The sequence below is a fragment of the Chroicocephalus ridibundus genome, chromosome 18, assembly GCF_963924245.1.
Source record: "Chroicocephalus ridibundus chromosome 18, bChrRid1.1, whole genome shotgun sequence".
NCBI classification, from domain to species: domain Eukaryota; kingdom Metazoa; phylum Chordata; class Aves; order Charadriiformes; family Laridae; genus Chroicocephalus; species Chroicocephalus ridibundus.
The window spans coordinates 3,731,699-3,750,119 of record NC_086301.1 but is presented as its reverse complement, the minus strand read 5'-3'; the positions used below and the strand labels follow the sequence as shown (position 1 = coordinate 3,750,119).

General features: G+C 52.2%; 1 protein-coding gene across 1 annotated transcript in view; it reads right to left on the bottom strand.

The window, feature by feature from the left end:
* The window catches only part of TECTA (tectorin alpha), a 32,827-nt gene extending 16,023 nt beyond the window's left edge, over window positions 1–16,804 (bottom strand). Inside the window, 8 exon segments of the mRNA XM_063355239.1 lie at window positions 170–206; window positions 208–744; window positions 1,030–1,442; window positions 3,780–3,945; window positions 4,477–4,614; window positions 8,578–8,865; window positions 10,130–10,263; window positions 13,541–16,804. Coding sequence (XP_063211309.1) covers window positions 170–206; window positions 208–744; window positions 1,030–1,442; window positions 3,780–3,945; window positions 4,477–4,614; window positions 8,578–8,865; window positions 10,130–10,263; window positions 13,541–13,763 — 1,936 coding nt within the window. The 5' untranslated portion in view covers window positions 13,764–16,804.
* Between the last annotated feature and the right edge of the window lie 1,617 nt (window positions 16,805–18,421).

Sequence of the window (18,421 nt, the reverse complement as noted above, 5' to 3'; positions counted from 1 at the left end):
GGTACAAGAGTCTGATGCCATGGAGAGGAGGGACCGATCGGCTCTTGCCTGACTCCCTCCCCTGGATTTCTCCCCCTTCATCTCACACACTGCTGGGCACCACAGGCAGACCCCTGAAATCACTCCCCTCCTCCAGAGGGGAAGGCTCCCGGCACGAGCGTGCGAACACTTACCGCATCCCGTCTGGGTGCGCCACTCTCCCACCGAGATGCCTAGGGCTTGGCACACTGCGGCGTACGCCTGGATGGCTTGGCACAGGCCGGTGCCGTTATCCCGTGCGCTGCAGAGGTCGTAGACACAGCTGTGGACGAAGGCAGTGGGGTCCACAACGGTGCCACACTCCCACAGCGGCCCGCCACTCTTGTTGATGAAGCCGCAGTATTCGGAGGTGAAATAGAGAGACTCGGTGGCGGCATCACAGAGGCTGCAGTTCTCCAAGCAGCCGGGCGAGCATTTCCGCTCGGGGTGCGGCACTCGCCAGCTCTCACCCAGCTCCGGCACAGACGTGGCCAACCTCCCGTCTGAGCGGAGGGTATCGTCCTCGGGGTCTTTATTGTAATTCCCGCACAGACCACACGTGGTGTTGATGTACGTGCCAGGAACGGAGATGGAGGCATAGTGTTGTCCGTCGTAGGTCACCAGCAGGCCAAAGTCGGTCTCCAGGGCTGTGGACAAGCCACTTTGGTAGACTTTTATTGCACCCAGTTCCAGGGAGATGGGTAGGGACACCATCAAATCATCCACCTGTGGGAACAACAGCAGACAACTGAGCCGGCACATGATATAGCAGAGCCCTCATACCGTGATACATACAGGAGCTGTATGGCCCTGTTATGGGGTCTTAGGGTTAGGGATGTACACAGGACAGCCACGGGCATTTGCTGCTGTGCCTGTCACCTGTGCCCTTTCCCTGAGGGACATGCGGGGCCCAGAAGCCCCGTCCCACACTCCCAGGGCTGCCGTTGCGGTCTCGCTGCCGCCTCAGAGGAGCTGACCTGGCAGGTTCTCCCCTTTCAGCAGGGCTCTTACCTTCGCTTTCCCAAAGCTGCCCTTGGGGAGGACGATCTTGTGTGAGTAGACCTCCACAAAAATATCCCTCAGCCAGGAGACGGAGGAGCCGCCTCGGTTCTCGTTCTTGGCCTCCACATTGAAGTAGGGCAGCTGGGAGCCTGGCCAGCACTGCCTGGCAAGGAGGTAGGAGCAGGAACCCTGGAAGTGAAAGAGGAAGCCATCGAAGGTGTGGTAATGTGGATCTCCAAACACCACGCAGGTGCTGCTCTCCACCGGCACGCACTGGAAGAACTTGGTCTTCGGCTCGCATGCTTCAAAGGGGCCGCAAGCCATCTCCTGGCAGAAGATCTCATTGTTGAAGTCCAGGCAGCGGCACTTGGTGGTGCAGTTGGCATTGTCCCAGAAGATCTCCCCTTGACGGAGAAATTGTCCTAAAAAGACAAAAAGGGAAAAACCCACACTACATCACTTCTCTAAACAGATGAACATGCTTTAACTGCACTGCGTCAGTCCTCGGAGGGGTCTGCTGGCCCTACGGTCAAGACTGCTGCCAAAAAGTGTCCTGCTGCCGGGCTTCTTGGCTGCTGTCTTTGTGCAGATTCCTGGCAGGAGCCACCCAGCAAAGTGCTGCCATCCCAAGCTTTATTTTCAGTGTACGGTGCACCTCTTTCAATTCCTACCCTCACCGCAAGTCCATCAGATGGTGTGAGCTCTGTCACAAATCCGGGGTCGCTGCCGGACCGCAGAGGCTGGCTAACTTGAAGGCTAATCCTTCCATTTTGGACACTCACCAACCTCATTCTGCTTCAGTATCGTGGGACACAAGAGCCACTTGTGCAATTTTCTCAAAGGGAAAGTCCACTGGTAAAGCTCGTGCCTTTTGGAGGCCATTTCTAGTGCTGTCGCTGTACTGGTCCCATCCTTCATGATCCTTCATCCTCCACCATCTCCATAATTCCTCCACTGACATAACTTTGCTGGTTGAAGAGCGACCCAGAGGCAATTCACTCCCATTCAGAAAGTGCTCATAGTAGTTATGAAACCAAAGAGCTGTTGATAGGTGACTTCCACACCATACACCAGCGATGACGGGAAACGATGAGAGATCGCAGAGCAATAGACTGAGCAGACTTGTTACACGGTGGTACTATAAAGGGAGGCAGGTTTGTCTGGTGAGAGACATGAGGGAAGACGAGAGAACAAGGGTGGCAAACACCCGTGAGAGTTTCCCTCTCTTCCATATGGCCGTCTTTCACACTTCTCATGCGCGTGGCTTCCACCGTGTGCGCTGCCTGAATTTACCTCTCCTAAACTTTTTGTTCTCTTCCCTGCCTCCTACAAAAAAAAGCTATTTTCCATTTCCTTGCAACAAACAGCATGTCCTTTTAGTGAGGCTCCTGCGCCAACCGTCCCAGCTGATGCATCTCCTCTTGGGGGGCTGACCAACTGTCCACTGTGAACGTGAGTGGTACCTACCCACGCCGCCCTTGGTACCTGCAAAGCCAAAACTGGCTTTCAGCCCCTTTGCAAAGCCCAGCCTTTCTTCCTGGGGTCGGCAGCTGGAAGAGGCTGGAATGGCTGGACCCAAAAACTCTGCTTGGGGCTGCAAGAGCCTCAGGGTCTCACAGGCCTTTTTCGGTACAGTCCTAAACCAGGACATAAAGAAGCCACGTGTCTCAGAGTGGTGACATCCCCAGCGTCCGTCGGCAAGTCACAATCCTCTCTTGCTAGAAAGACTCCCGGAGCACAGCGAGTGCTCCTGACTGTTTTATTTATCAAATGGTAATACAATAATCTCTCTGCAGCCGAGTCTGTGTGCAGTCGCTGTGCACGTTTATTATTCCCTTTATATCCCCATGCTGTCGGCGACACATGCACAGACACTGTCGCTGGTGCAAGGGCATTCCTACCTGGAAAACCTGCGATTCTTCCTGCAGCAATAAGGGAAATGGAACCACACCATCAGCTTTCCCACTCTGGGGGCAAGAGGAAATTGCCATCTACAGGTCTTTCCCATTGTCACCATCAGCGTCGTAGAAAAGAATCAAGATGATGGCTCGGCAGCATTCAATTCCTGTGAAACACTCGAGCCCCATCCACCCTTGACTTTGGGTTAGGGTTCTCCTTCTGCGACACAGGAATGGAGGCTTACAGCAACACCGTGCTACTAAAATCCCAGGAAGGAAAAAAAAACCTAGCACGGATGACAATTTTACTCACTGGTGGTTGAAAGCAACACCAAGAGCTGAGAAAACTCCTGAGCGTTTATGGGCCTCTCTCAGTTTTTTCTGAGCTGCCAAGTCTGCCCTCGTCCGCACTGAGAATTTGCTGCAATTACTCCTTGTGAGCCAGGTCTGTCCACCCGTGAGCATGCCAACATCCCCCTGGGAGAGACAACACCAGCCAGGACGAGGGGCAAAGAATGGCTGATGATGGCTTCTTCTCATACTCTGTTGAGCGTGTTCTTCGCTTGAACAAGATGTGCCAAACAATGACAAGCCCCTCTGCCCGCTCTTCAAGGAGTTAGCTTTCCGCAGTGGGCAGGCTGACAATTATCGCTGGAAGTTGGGTGACGACTTTGCACAAAGGTGCCAAACCCCACTCGCGTGTTTCTGTCCCCGCAGCTGCAGTTCCAGGGATGTATTGGCAAAACCACAAATTGTGCAGTGGCCCAGAGCAGTCAGGCACCTCTCCACCAGCTTCCCAACAGCATTCCCCTTCCACTGCACCCCAAGACTTGGAAAAAAGCAATGCCCTTTCCCCCTTACCTCTCAGGCTGCAGCCATTGGCCGGATCTATTTCTCTGCCATCTATTTTGAAAGCCCAGCGCCCAGGGACGTTAACATTGGTCGTTTCTTCGATATTGACTATGTCTGGGGTTCTGGAGCCCGGGATGCTGAAGAAGTTGGTGACATTTCCACCATTGAAGCCAGCCTAAAACAGAGAGAGTGCAAATTCCATTATACATCTTTGCTATGGGAAAGTGATGCTGCATTTCCGCACATCTCTGCCCCCAGCAATAACTCCTGAGCCTATCTTCTTTAGTTTTAAAGTCTCTTTTCAGAGACGTCAGTTAGTGTGGATGTGAGGGAAAAGCTCAATGGGTACTACAAGCAGTATGGATGTATATTTACACATTTATGTACGTATATATACAAATGTATTTCTGTATGTATATGTATATTTGTATGTATGTACACACAGACATATGGGTATATGTATTGAGCGGCTGAGACATGGTGATGGAGTGAAGCTCCCCTTAGGCAGGGAACCTCAATCACACCCTGGGAAGATGGGCTGGCTGTGGCACCGCTGCTGACACCAAGTTTTGGGGTGCTCATCCCACTGTCCATTGGGCTTCCAAGGCCAGTGCTGGGGACATTGAGGCACTGTGTGGCATGAGCAAGCTACAGGCAACCATCTGAGAGCTCAGCAGAGATGGGAGTACGGGAGCAAGAGCCTCACCTGAGCCATCACCCCACCGAGACCAGTCAAGGGGTCTCCTCCGCTGGCTGTCCCCGTGGTCCAGCTGATTTCGTGGTAGTTAAATAGGGCAAAGGATGACACTCCGTCTGTGATCAGGACAGCTTGGAAAGTGTTTACCTGTTGAAAACCATGATCACATTCACAAGGTGAGGAGCCTGCTTTTCTCACATTGCTTGCCTGCCCTTCTGCCATGTTTGTCTCTGACCCGGGTGGGACACAGGAGCCTCGAGGTGAAGAGCGGTGGAAGCCTAACAAGCCCCAAAATAAGCTCGCCCTTGCTGCTGCGACTCCACCAGCTCCCATCCATGTCACTGTCCCCACGTGGGAGGACAAGACTCTCTCTGATCCAATCTAACGCCAATAGATGGCAGCATGAGAATAAGCTCGCGGGGAAAAAGCATTTGGCAGGATTCGGATTGTTATGACCTGTTATCTTCCATTACACTATTTTAGCTTTATTCCTCGCCGCATTATCTTACCCGCTTCCCTTCCGCATTCATATCCTACAATACCGTTAACAGTGGATTACATCCAAGTCAACCATGTATATTATGCGCCGTGCTTGGCTGCCCTCGCTACCTGCTCAATCCGCTGCTCGTGTTCTTCCTTTCACTTGAAATGACTCTGCACTTCCAGCCCCCAGAACTCCAGACACATTCACGCCACTGGCTGGGTCCCATACAAGAAGGGTGTGCGTTGCCAGCCGGCGAGGGCGTCATAGCCCCGACCCCTTCGCTTTTACTGTTGCACAGAAAGACAGAAAAGGCCTCTCCCCTTGAGATATCCCCCCTATCCATGCAGATCCATCAGCAGACATCACCACTGGGAGCTAACAGTCATTCACTTCTCTCAGCTTTATGCATTTTCCTGTCCTTCCCATCCTTGCCCATCCTAGACCGCCCTGCGCCGGGACCGTGCCATGATTAACGACTGCTCCTCCTGCCTCTGAGCGAGCAGGATTTCCGCGGAGGACAAAGCTTGGGCTGCTCCTCTTTTAGTTATTGAAGACCACTACGAGGATCCCAGCTACCTGGGTGCTGCAAACTGTGAAGGAAACTACTGCCACAGAAGCAATTATCAGGTGATATGGGGAAGCACATCGATCGAATCATCTCACGCTAGGAAGCGCCAGGTCTTACCCTGCCAGCCAGGGCTGAGCTGCTCGGCGTTAACAACAGTTCACATCTGCTGCTGGATGAAGGGAAGACTGAAGAGCCCCGAGGGGCTGGGCATCGCTTTGCACCACTTCACATTCCCTTACAGCAAAGCTGCTCGTTTGATTATGGGCACCGAGGTGAGCACAAATGCCTGAGGATTGAGAAGGGGACCCCAGGGCTGCACTCACTACTTGAGTGCCACAAGGGAAGTCACTTCCAAGGAGTGTTAGGCTCCTGCCATGAGAAATCTTGGAAACGGAGGCGAAGCAGCCTGTACGAGCTGTCAGGAGAGCGAGAGGTGTGGGCAGAGGTGCCTCACGGCAGCTGTAAATGGCACAGTTCATACCGGGGCAAGCGGGACAGCAAGCTAATGGGAAGCCACCTTTCCACTCCTCATCCTTTCCTTGGGATCCTGCTGACTACGTCTCGTTTCCTCTTCTCCTCCTCAGCACGCTTGCTCACCTTTGCCAAGTCTTTTCCCACCACTGTATGATCAGAAGGCACTAAAACATAAAGGCAGTGTTGCTTTTTATAGTGCAACAACAGCTCTTCCACAGAGCAACACACCCTGCTCCGGTCAGGTGCCTCTTGGAGGGCGACAGGACCTGACCTGGTACCAGGACGTGTGGGATGTTGGGTGCTCCTCGTTGCGAGCGCTTACATGAACCACAGGCATTTCCCTGTTTGTCACTCACGGCCAAACACACATCGAGCACCCTCACCACCTAACAAGGCTCGCGGAAACTGAACCCATTTGCTCGGGCGTCATCGAGAGACAGTAACCACAGCATCCCCGAGGACACATTCGCAAAATTGTTTTCTGCAGCTTTTCTGCATTGCGATGAATTTCCTGCTTAAGTTGCATCGTGCTGTTCCGCGTGCCAACCCGGAGCCCTGGCCACTATCGAACGGGAAGGCTGCTCTATAACAAAATAAATTGCATTGTGTTGCAAATGTAATTCTTCAGGCAATACACGAATCTCTATATTGCTTGCTGTCTGCAAATATATATATATGTATTTTTTTTCTGCAAGCGCTGCCAGGACTGGCAAAAAAAAAATGCATTAAATCCCGAGCCTCTCTAACAAATGGAAAAGAGCTGAACTGTTTATCAGAGACAGCTCCTCGAGACAGAAGCAGCCAGCTTTTGGCACTCACAGCACACAGGCTGATCCTAAACAACCCTTCCCCCAAACAATAGCAGGGATCCCTCGCTCACTATCTGCGCCCCAAGCTTCTGCATGGGGCCTCACAGCGATGTGTCAGCGGTACGGCATGGACCTCCCCACGTCAGCTGCGGTCGCCATTCACATATTAACCAGCCATTTAAAAGCCGTTCACGCCCTAACAAACAACACACCACCATCCCAGTTCTCTGAGACACGACTCGCACGTTTATGGAAACACAACAGAGCTGCCACGGCTGAGTCGCCAGCGTGACTCTCTGGTCCTTCCAGATCAGTCTGCCCAGGCAGACACGGCAGTTGTCATCGCAAAACTGCTGTCAGCATTCCCTTTGGTTCTCCCCTTCCTATCTCCGTGTCTGCACAGGATTTCAGACCATTCATTCAACCCTTTTCTACAAGATGCCCTCGCTGACCCCTTGGATTAGCGCTGCAGAGAGGGTTCTTCAGCCTCCACTGCAGAAAAAGCCATCACAGTTTGAAAGCAAAAGAGTTTTTTTGCCAAAGAAATACAAATTAAAGCTCCCATTTTCTCTTTCCTGTCTCCAACTCCTCAGAGAGTGGATTGCAACCAAAACTTATTTTCATGCAGATTCCTGAGCTAGGCGCTTTTCTGCCAGAGCTCCTCGCAGAGGCAAGGAGCAATTAACAACCTTAGCTTGGTTTCGAAGCTGCCGTAGGCTTGCAAGGCAAGCTCAGGGTGCGAAACCGAGCAGACTTGCATGGAATCCCGGGCAGACATGAGCAGTGGGGAGGGAAGGGCAAGTTACAAAATCCTGTCTGAAGAGGGTGACCACGGAGAAGAAGGGAGCACGGAGCAGAAGATTATGGCTGGCCAGCCAGACAAGGGATGGCTTCCCATCCACCTCCAGAGCCTGCTCATTCCGTCACCCCGCTGAGTGTGGGACCAGCTTATCCTGGACCCCAACGGTAGATGGACCAGCACAGTCAGTGGGGGGCTGCCCTCCAGCATGGGATGAAAGCACATGCATCCTTATTCTCCTCTCCATCCCTGGGCACCGCTCACCATGTCACAGTCTCGGGAGGAGCCTGTTCTACGCGCATACCCGCACCTCGGCACGCTCAGGTGCCACACACACAGTGAGGCTACTTTCGGCACCAGGCTGGCTACTGTTGAGCTTCTGGGTCTCACCCAACATCCTGGCCACATTGCTGCCATGATAACATGCTTTCAAGCGGAATCACTCCTTATAAACTGACCATGCAGGAGCGGGTGGGAGCCTCGAGTGGTTTATATCACGACAGAGCTACTGTTCAATGCTTTGGCTCTTTTATAAAGACCTTTCTTCCGAGGTGCCCATAGCCCCTGCACAAATAGCTCAGTTTTATCGCTGTGAAAGCACAGGGAACTGAAGGTTGCATACCACGGCACAGAGGAAAAATGAAATCTGCATTTTTATCTAGCAAAAAATAACCACACTGTGATCAATGCACGTGGCCTATAAACACTGAAGAGGTGATGCTTCCCTGGAGATCTGAGAGCAGGGAACGAGGCTTGTACGGGCTCCCACAGGAAAGACTGAAAGGACTGTGGTGCCCCTCTGGCCAAAGGGAGCTGAGGAGCGTGAACACAAAGCCACTCACTCAATTTTCCCCACAAAGGCCAGGATAGTTTTTTATATATATATATGTATATATATACATATATATATATGTATATGGACATATACTTAATCATCAAACACCACCCGTCACGAAGCACAGTTTATCGCTCTTACCGGAGTCGTGCTGCTTCCTCCATAGAAAGTGACTTCCTCCCAGGTGACGATGAAGATCCAGATGGCGGAGAAAGAGGACATGTCTTTGAAGTGCTTGCGGATGTCTTTGGAGGCTCTCCGCAGCAGCTCGGGGTCGGTGCTCTCCCTGTAGTAGATTTCTCCCCGGATGCCGTTGTGCACATCTGCCCAGAATGGCGCCACGAAGGCCCGGCCATCGGTCAGGGGGAAGGCTTCTGGTGTGAACTGGCTGACGAGCGCGTTGAAGGAAATCACGCCGTTGTTGTTGACCTGCACAGAGAAACCCGCTTTAGCTTGAGCAAGCCTTTGCAGCTAGCAGGAAGCTGCCGGTTTATCAGAAAACGTGGGGTGAGCAACTTTTGACAGAAGGTGGCATATAGTACTGAGAGCTGGAGAGACAGCCTGACCATCTAGGCAAAGATTCAACTTCATCCTACCAGCAGTGGCCGAAGACTGAGTGCAGGCAGCCCCAGACAGGACAAAATCCTGAAAAGTCCGCAAAACAGGGCTCCTACAAGCCAACACAGGAGAGGCACCCATCAGGACGGGATGGCGCCTGGCTTGGCTGGCACCCTGCCTTGGGGCCCTGGGTTTACCTGGCCTTTGGAGAGCAGCTCTACAGCACTGAGAGACCCAGTCGTATGGCACGATGGCTCAAAGGCAAAATAGACAAAGCATCGGCCCCACTGCCTTCAGCTTTGACATCCGTGACAGATTCTGGGGCCCCCCAAGAGCAGCATGACACGTGGTGCCATGGGCAGCATCCCCAGAGGCTGCTGAAGGTGCTCTCTAAAACAACCGTTATTTTTGCAAAGCGTAGAGAACAAGCGGTCCTGCCGACCCGCATGATGAAATCTCCCACCACACAAGGCCTCGACACCCCCTCAAGATTACTGCATTCCCAGTATCGCTGTGTACAAATTAGGGCCGGGGAACAAATGAATCTCTGCCTCTCTTTTGAACCTGTGGGGTTGGCAAGTTTATATCCCGTATTTGGACCGGGCATACCCACAGACGCTCCCTTGCCACACAACATGGCTGTGCTTGGGATCTGGCCTACGGTCATGCTGACTTAGGTGCCCTCAGGTGAACCCTCTCTTAGCCCAGCCCGTGTCCCTGTTGCCAGGCTTTCGCTGCCATCTGAGAGCGGCAGCAGCCTGTCCTTGTCTCGGACACCTACGTACGGGTCCAAACCGTTGCCCTTTTTTTTCCCCCCTGCAGGTCTCTGCATGTTCTTGTTTCTTGTCATGTAACAGGAATAATGTTTCTTGTGTCAAGGCCTTAGCTTTGCTGTACCATTTAATCACCTACAAAGAAAATTTATTGCCTTTTATATTCCTTCCCCATGAACATTAGCCCATTAAATATACCTTTGACTTTCTTAATCATAAAACCTATCAGTTCATGAAATCTAAGAACTTGTCAGGTAGGTGCTAATAAATCTTCTGATTCCTGACGATGGGGATAGCGCGTTTAAAATGCAGCTGCTAATGGCAAGGAAAAGAATAAAGGGAAAATCTGCTTCTCCGCTTACATAAACGCTTCTGTACGGGGCTCCAAAAAAGATGAATGGGACAGAGATCTTGATCTCGGGAGAGCTTCCATCATCAACTTTGGGCGTTTTTGTGTCGTTCTGCCAGAAGGGATAGAGACTCGCCATGGCGTGAGCTGGAAGGAGAAAGAGAAGAGAGTCCTTATGGCAATGTCAGGACTGACTTCAGAGGGGCCACAGCAAGGTCCCCTGGGGTTGCCTGTCCCCAGACGCTGACCTCCTGGGAAGAGAAAAATCCCTTCCTTGCCCTCACCTCCTTCCCTCAGCGTGGACACGCCGGGGATGCCGAAGGTCTGCTGGCCACCAGCCTGCGCCAGGCAGGGCTTCAGTGCAGGGGTGACTAGCGACAGACTAATGTTGACTAGCCGAACCAGTACTTGGCCACCATGCCATACTCTGCATCGCTGCCGCTGGGGAAAACAACACCAAAAACCCCGGCATCGGCAGCAGCCAAAGGTTGCTCAAGCCAGAGCAGAGGTGCTAACTCTGGGACTGGCTCTGGGACAGGGTCATCAGAGAGTGCATCACTTAAAGGTTATTTAGGGCAACAACAAAGGGACCAAAAGGCACACATTAAGCTCGCAGCTGCTTATTTTTACTTTCTGTGTGACTGTCATCGAGTTGTAAGACCTATGCCTCAGCAACAAGGACAACAGCTCCATTCCCCCGGCTCCAGGAGGGGGGGGTTTGCTGTTTCAGATGGTGAAGTGCTCAGGCACCTGGAGACCAAGCAGCACCCGGAGCGACCCCCTGGCAGCGGCCACCCTCCTCCTGCCCGCACGGCAGAGCCCTCCCGGGCACCAGGGCCAGGCCCCCCCAGCCCCCCGAGTGCTCCTCGGGGGGGGTTACAGCCCCAGCTGTCACGGCTGCTCAGACATTTCCTGGCAAAATGAGGTTTCCTGCTAAAAGGCCCTGACAGTGAACATAATTGTCTCTCCTCAAAACATTGCAGAAGACGGTTTTGATGTGTTTCCATACAAGCCTGCCGCTTTCTACCAGACTAAAAATCCATCGTCTTGAGTCGCAGGCGGGCACTTCTGGCGCTAGGGCACATGTCCGTTCCCGTTCCAGCCCCTGCCAGATGTCTGCTGTCATCTCATCCCCCATTTCTTGCAGTTAGCTACTGGTGTGGCTCCTTATAGAATCATAGAATCATAGAATTGTTGAGGTTGGAAGGGACCTTTAAGATCATCGAGTCCAACCTTTAGCCTACCCTGACAAGAGCCACTTCTAAACCATGTCCCTAAGTACCACATCTACCCTTTTTTTAAACACCTCCAGGGATGGTGAATCCACCACCTCCCTGGGCAGCCTATTCCAATGTTTAATAACCCTTTCAGTGAAAAAATGTCTCCTAATATCTAATCTAAACCTCCCCTTACAGAGCAAATGGAGATTTTGCCGGGTTTTCCTCCCCCTCTTCCCCTCTTTGATGTAGAAAAGCAGCGCCCTGTCCTCACGACATTCAATCTTGGCCGACAGGAGCCACCCGGCTCTGAACAATCCTTGCTCTGTTCACTGGGATTCAGGACATGCTTTTACTTCCTAAACCCTACCCCTGCTCTTTCAGGGGCCTCCAGCCAAGGACAGCTTACTCTGTGCCACACCATTATGGACACAGGAGGGGCTCTCGGTCTTGCCCAAGCTGGGGGATGGTCTTTCCTTGCCACCCTGAGGATGCTCCCTGCTCAAAACTGCCTGGGAGAGGCGAGAGTCACCATCTGACCCTTCTTCAGAGGCTCAACCGGTCTGACTTTCCTTGGAGAAAAGGAGACAGGGAGAAGCCTGGCCTAACCCCGCTGGCATCCTGACTTCCTAAGACACACGCCTGTGGCCCGAGTGCCCCACCGGACATCGAGGGAGGTGGCGTGTGACGGTGTCCGAGCCGCAAGCCTGGTTTCACAGATGTATCCGAAGGGCTGCAGCAAAACTCCTGGCTGCCAGGTAGTAAAACAAATCATTTCACAGCTGTTACGCACCTGATGAGTTATTACAGCTAAGGCATCACTACGAGACATGGGTTTTACTTCTTCTTTAAATAGGAAACTCAGCAAAACCTTCTCGAAGCCAGCCTCTTTACAGATACTACTGCGCCACTACCATACCTTTGCATGCATCACCTCTTCCAGCCACACAGCCCAGCGGGTCCCGCTGATCCTGATTTTTGCCCCGGTGGCATTTCCCAGGGATGAACCGGTGGCCTCGTTTCCCGCATGAGCAAAGAGAGCCACAGGTTTTGCCTGAGCCATCCTCAGCCTGACAGCAACTCAGCAGCTGACCAGGGAAACAGCTTCCAGATTTCTCAACTCCCCAGCTCGAAGTTCCTTTGCTTAGAGATCCTCGAGCCAGCCACACATCCAGCACCAGCCAGGCAGCACACATCTGCCACGTTACTGAACTACAGAGGCTTTTCCTGCCCATGCCAGCTCCACCTGCCCTTCTCCAAATTGAAACATGGCAAAGATTAATTTCTCCAACAGACTAGTGAACTTTTCAACACCATAGAAAAACAGAGCTTGGAAGGGGTCCCCGGCTGCTGGCTGGTCTCACCTCCTGCCCAAAGCAGGGTTGACCCCACAGTCAGAGCAGGTTTCTCGGGGCTGCATCCAGCCCAGATGTGACCACCACCTACTTCCTCACAAAACAGAATGCAGCACGAGGAATGGGGTGCGAGCAAAAGGAGAGGCTTCCTGCAGCCCTGTGACCCTGCCAGAGCCTGGGTGTCCTCCGCCAGCGTCCCGGGGAACCTCACTACCCACAAACCGTGACGTTTTGCTGTCGCTCACCCCATTTGCCCTTTACTGGACGTAAGTTGGTCAGCCCGCTCAGCAATCCTAACACCACAAATGTTTCAAACTCCATCTCTTAGTGACTGGACAGACCGTCACCACCTCTGGAAAGCCCCACATGCACACACACGGCCATATAGGTGATAGATGCACCCATACATAAAATGCTCAGCGAGCTCAACAGCTTTCATGGCCTGTGTGTCCTGCCAGCTTCGTGTTCAACACGGCGCGCCAGCTCCTCCTTCAATATAAGCTATTGTCGCTTCATTGCTCTCAATGAAGTGAGGGCCGTTTGCGCAGGCTGCCCATCCATCTCCCGTGGCGCGAGCTGTCACTCGTGCACAATTGCTACCTGTGCTCACCCACGAAGGTGCCCCAATCTCCCCACTTAGCACTCACCCTTCCAAACCGGTGGTCCCTCCCTCCCCACGGGAAATAATACGTTCACCCTGGTTCTTCTTGCTCCAGCCAAGGGTCTGGGTGTGTTTTCCAGCCCCTCCGTACTTCTGGGGTCTCTGGGCACAGCACTGCTCCAAAGTGACCGATTTTTCCTAGCAGAGCTGACGAGTGTCGGCCTCCCAGTGCTCGAGTGGGAGATACTCACCTCGCTGCCGTGCAGTTATCACCAGCAGGGCCACCCAGGTTCCGAGAAACGATCGCTTGTTCATCCTGCAGGAAAGAAAGCAAGCCAGACATGCATCACATCGGTAGGAAACTGCATCCTCGAGCAAACCTTGCTGTCGCTTCCCGAAGCTGCTGTCGACACATGGATGTTTCAGACATGGAGGTCCCTCACCTGCCCTGCGGACCTGAAATGCTTTCTCCATGCAGTGGTGTAATGAGACTTCCCCGGTGATAACAGCAAATTGCCCTGCAGGTATTGTCAAAGTAAGCCCATAACCACATAGAAGAGCTGCTGCTAATTTCACACAGCGCTTGGAAGTTGTAAATCACCCTGGCTCTCCGTGGGCTGTCTATTTTCCCGATAGTTCAAGAGCAATTCCTCCCTGATCCGCTTAGCGCGGCGACGGACATTCCGGCCTGACTTCAAGGGGAGCAGCTTCTCCCTGCTCCGAACGCGAGAGCCGAGGCAGAGCTGCGGAGTGCTCTCCTGGTTAAGGGGCTTCAGACACCGCTGCCACTAATCCCCTGTGCTGGCTTCGAACACCACCATTGCTTACCGTTTCTGATGAGTGTGGAAGAAGCACAAACGTTTACACAGCTGGGCAACTCCTCGCCGTACAGGAATCAATGAGAGAGAGAGAAGCAGATACGGGGCCGGGAAAATGAAAGAGAAATCCTGTGCCAGCTTTAATTCCTTCCGTGCCTAATGCAATTTGTTACTCAGTATTAATCCAATACAGAATATCGCTAAAACACCTGCTTTGATTTCTTCGCCTGTCGCTTCTGTGCACGACACACCGGCACGGCTCACGTAGGGCTCCCAGGAAGGTATCCTGGTGCTCCCAGCGAAAGTACGCCATCAGCTTGAGACACAAGCTATATCCATTAATTCCAGCCTTGGTTTCAATACCAGCCTCTCTACTTTCTCACTTTTACACATCCCATGCACTTCAATTGCGTGGACACACCGCCTACAAAACCCAGCATCTCTTTATAGATCCGTTTTTATAATTCATGGGCACCAACAGATCCAACTCCTCCTAAATAGATCCACATACCTACACAACACACACAGCGCAGGACTATAGCAGGGAACAAGCCATCGTCTGTGCCGCATCCCTTCACTTGACTCCCTTTACCGGGAGCTCGGAAAAGGGTGCAAGGACAGTTCCTCCCTGTTTCACCGCGCCTCAGCAAGCCACTCGCATCAACGCTGGCCACAGTCTGCTTCCAGCAACCGCGCTCTGCAGCGAGAAAAATTCATTCCGCCAAGGAAAAGCTCTACCCCATTCCCTATCTTGGAAAGATGAAAAGACTACGACAGGATTTTATACAGATCACAAATCTGAGTCACTGCGGATTCGTTAGCGGAGCCCAGGCAGACAATGACTAGTGGAGACTACGGCGGTCCATGAAGAAGAGCGAGACCAGCACCACTTGGGAAACACAACAGACAACAGAGAATATGCTACTTAACATATCACATTCAAAAATACATCTTTTTTTAGGTATGGAAAGAAAATTACCAACCTGTTTCGTAGACTAGGGGAGCAATTCAGGTCTGAAATTTTAGACCACTCTTGGTAGGGCAGGGAGAAATCCTATGTCAATGGAGAATGCATGCCGGTCCTCCTTTGCCAACTCTTGCTGATGACTGAAACGCTGATGTCTCAGTCCCTTTGCTCTCGCAATTGAAAAGTCCGTTTTCGTCAATGCTGTTCCAGGGCTGGGGGAGTGTTGAGTTGCAATCGCCACTGTTGCCTCTATTGATAACCAGCAAGCTAATCTGGAGATCAGATTCTGGCCTGGAGAGGGAGAGAAGCCTCTTTCTTCCTCCAAAGCTCACCCCCTTCAGGTGGATTCAGATGGAAATGTCAGCGAGCCGGGGCTGGGCTCGCGGCTGTGCTGCTCAGCATCGCTTTTTGCTGAAGGGGAAAAAAACCCAACCCAACTCAGTATTGAGCCCCTTCCTCCTTTGTGCAAGTGGAAAAAAAAGCCCCATCTATATAATGTTACAGGATTAGCATGAAACAGCGCTAGGCTTAAAGCACCGTTCAAAGGCAGTGCCCCAGAGTTTCAATGGACTTACTTTTCCATCCAAGTCTTGCTTTACTTTCTGTAGCGTGACTTACTTCTGCTTTTACAGGTGGAAAAGGAAAAACTTACCCAGTGCAGCATGCTCTCTGCAAACCCCCTGGAGATTTCAGTGCTGTTCCAATTTCCACCCTCTCTGGAAGGGCTGACTTGTGTGTTCACTCAGGCCGGTGAGGAGTTTCACCAGGGGACTGCTGTGAGCGATATTACTGTTTTCACTTGCACAACCTGCAGTGTCCACAGGGATTTTCCCTGCCTCTGGGCTGTGTGGCACACCTGCAAGCATCTGCAGCAGCTGGGGAACTGCTGAAATCCTCTCTCGGCACAATCTCCCTTCTCTTGCAGGCGCCCACAGCCCAGCCTTTTCTCTGACTCCATCTCCCCTCTCCCCCAGCGACGGCCTGTCTCTGCAGTCCGGGGGATTTGCTAGATACACAACTCCCTTGGCGGACAAGGCTGTGGCTCTCCAAGCTGAGCTTATTGTTCCTGGGTGCTCGGTGGCCACTTGATGAGTGTTTCCACTCGTGCTGATGAGCGGGCTCTCGCATACCCCGCAGGACCACCGCTAGTCCCGGAGAGTGGGATCTGCCAAAGCTTTGCAGGCTGTAAGCCTCAAACTGTGTTACACAGAGCAAAGCTCTTCATCTGAGCCTGATCCGTAGCCCGAGAGAAGGTCTCTGCTTTGATTTCATTCACTTCAGTGTGAGACGAGAGGCAGAAAGCAGCCGAGGGGTGAAGGATGCAAGCCACAGCACCCCGTTAGAGAGCAGATTTCACAGCCTGCATTAAGGCTCAGTTAAGACAGGCGGTGCTCCAACCCCAGCAGTCCGTGTGGGCAGGCAGTTGTGTTCTCATGGACATAACCGCCTGGCCCAACCTTCGCAGAAGGATTTTTCCCTTCTGACTTGTTGGGTGGGGGCCTTTTACTACCTATTTCTCTCCTAGGAGGTGGGTGGGTATCCCTTCATCAGGAATGGAGAGGGGACAGGAATGCCAGCAGCCAAACAAGAAACACCTAAAAGCCCAGATTCTTTTCCAGGACCCTGGGTGCTCCTAGAAGTGTGTTTAAGTAAGTTCACCCCCGTACCTTACCTCAGCAGTTTCTTTTCGTACACCAGGGCACCAGGCAGTGCTGCGCCTCCGCAACAAATCCTGGAGTCTGCTTTCTCTTTATCCTGCAAGCATGGTGTTGCTAGCAGGAACCTTTTTTTTTATTTTTATTTTATTTATTTTTTCCCTTTTCTAAACCAACAACTACTTTAGGAGGGCAGGGGCATTATTATGCAGTGGCTGATACTCCAGGGGCAGATTACCTCCTGCCTGCCGCTCCACACACCCCAGCTCTTCCTTTCCCTCCCATACAAATTTTAAACACTACCAGCCCCAGGAAAACCAACTGACTCTTCTCATCCTGTTTTGTAAAACAGAGAGAACAGGTGAAAATAGGTTTCCCTCTGCTCCTTTGTGAGTTTAATATTCTGGTCCCGTTTGTCCTGGGCAAGTCTACACCGATGAAGTTTGATTAGGTTTCACTGTCTCTTTGGGGAAGACTTTGTCTTCTAGACTATTTTCTTTTGGCAGGGGATGCTCCCGTCATGCAGTGCTGAGCACATCGGAGACGGACAACCAAAAAAACAGGCATTAAGAGATGAGAGCTAGGGGGTGTGTGTCTGCTTGACCTCAGCAGAGCGACCGCAGGCAGCCGTCTCCCTTGTCGCATTCCCATTTCAAGGCGGCCAGCCCAGCCCAGGGCAGATGCCCTTGTGAGGGGTTTGCCCAGGAGCTGCGCCCCATCCGGAGGGGCATCTCCCTCCTCCTGCATCTCCCCAGGGTCACTGGGTGCAGGCCAGCATGGGCTAAGCCCATTTCTACTGCTTTAGCGGGCCGTATTGCCCTCCCCATCAGCAACTATAAGCCTTTTCCTCAAGCGTGAAACTCGTTTTAACCCTGAGGCCGGTCCCACCGGGGACACAGAGCAGGTAACAGTGAGCTCGAGCCTTGTTCCTTACCTGCAAGTGGAGATAAGTCGCCACCACAGAGAAACGCAGACCAGAAGAGGACTAGGTCCTCCAGCACTGCGACTTCTCCTTTCGTCAGGTGGCACCTCACAGAGGGGGGTGGCTGTGCCTGAGCTCACCAGGCAGGAACGCTCAGCACAACAAAAATTCTCGGCAGTTCCACTCTCCCAAAGGTGCGTGTTAAGTGGGCAGGTGAGACAGTTTGCTTCAGGGAACACAAAAGTGCAAAACTCAGGACACTATTTTTTTTTTGTGTAAAAACTTACATAAGTTTATTGAACTGATCCAAACCAATTACCTGTTTGGCCTGAATTCCATCGCTAAATCTGCGAGCAAACCAAAGGCAAATTGTGGGAGTGGGAAGTATATTCCCCATGAGAGAAACCAGAATAAAAAACGAGATGGACTTACAGTTCTTCTTTTTTCTTTAAAATTACATAGAGATGCATCATTAATAAGGAGCAAGAATAGTCCTTCATGTTTAAATTATGTTTGAAGTTTCCAGTAACTGCAGAAAAGCAATCACAGAGGCAAAGGCCCGAGATGGCTAGAGCCCCTCTAACGTTGCTCTGGGGAAGGCGTCTCTCTACTGCCTACAAAAGTGCCACATTCAAATGAGGGAGGCACAGCTGCCAGGAATACATATTTTAGCCTCCGGGCTGCTTTCAGCACCTCGTTTGCATTTTCAAATCCACACACGAACAGAATCTGCAGAATCTCATTTACAAGCAAAACGGGCAACCGACGGA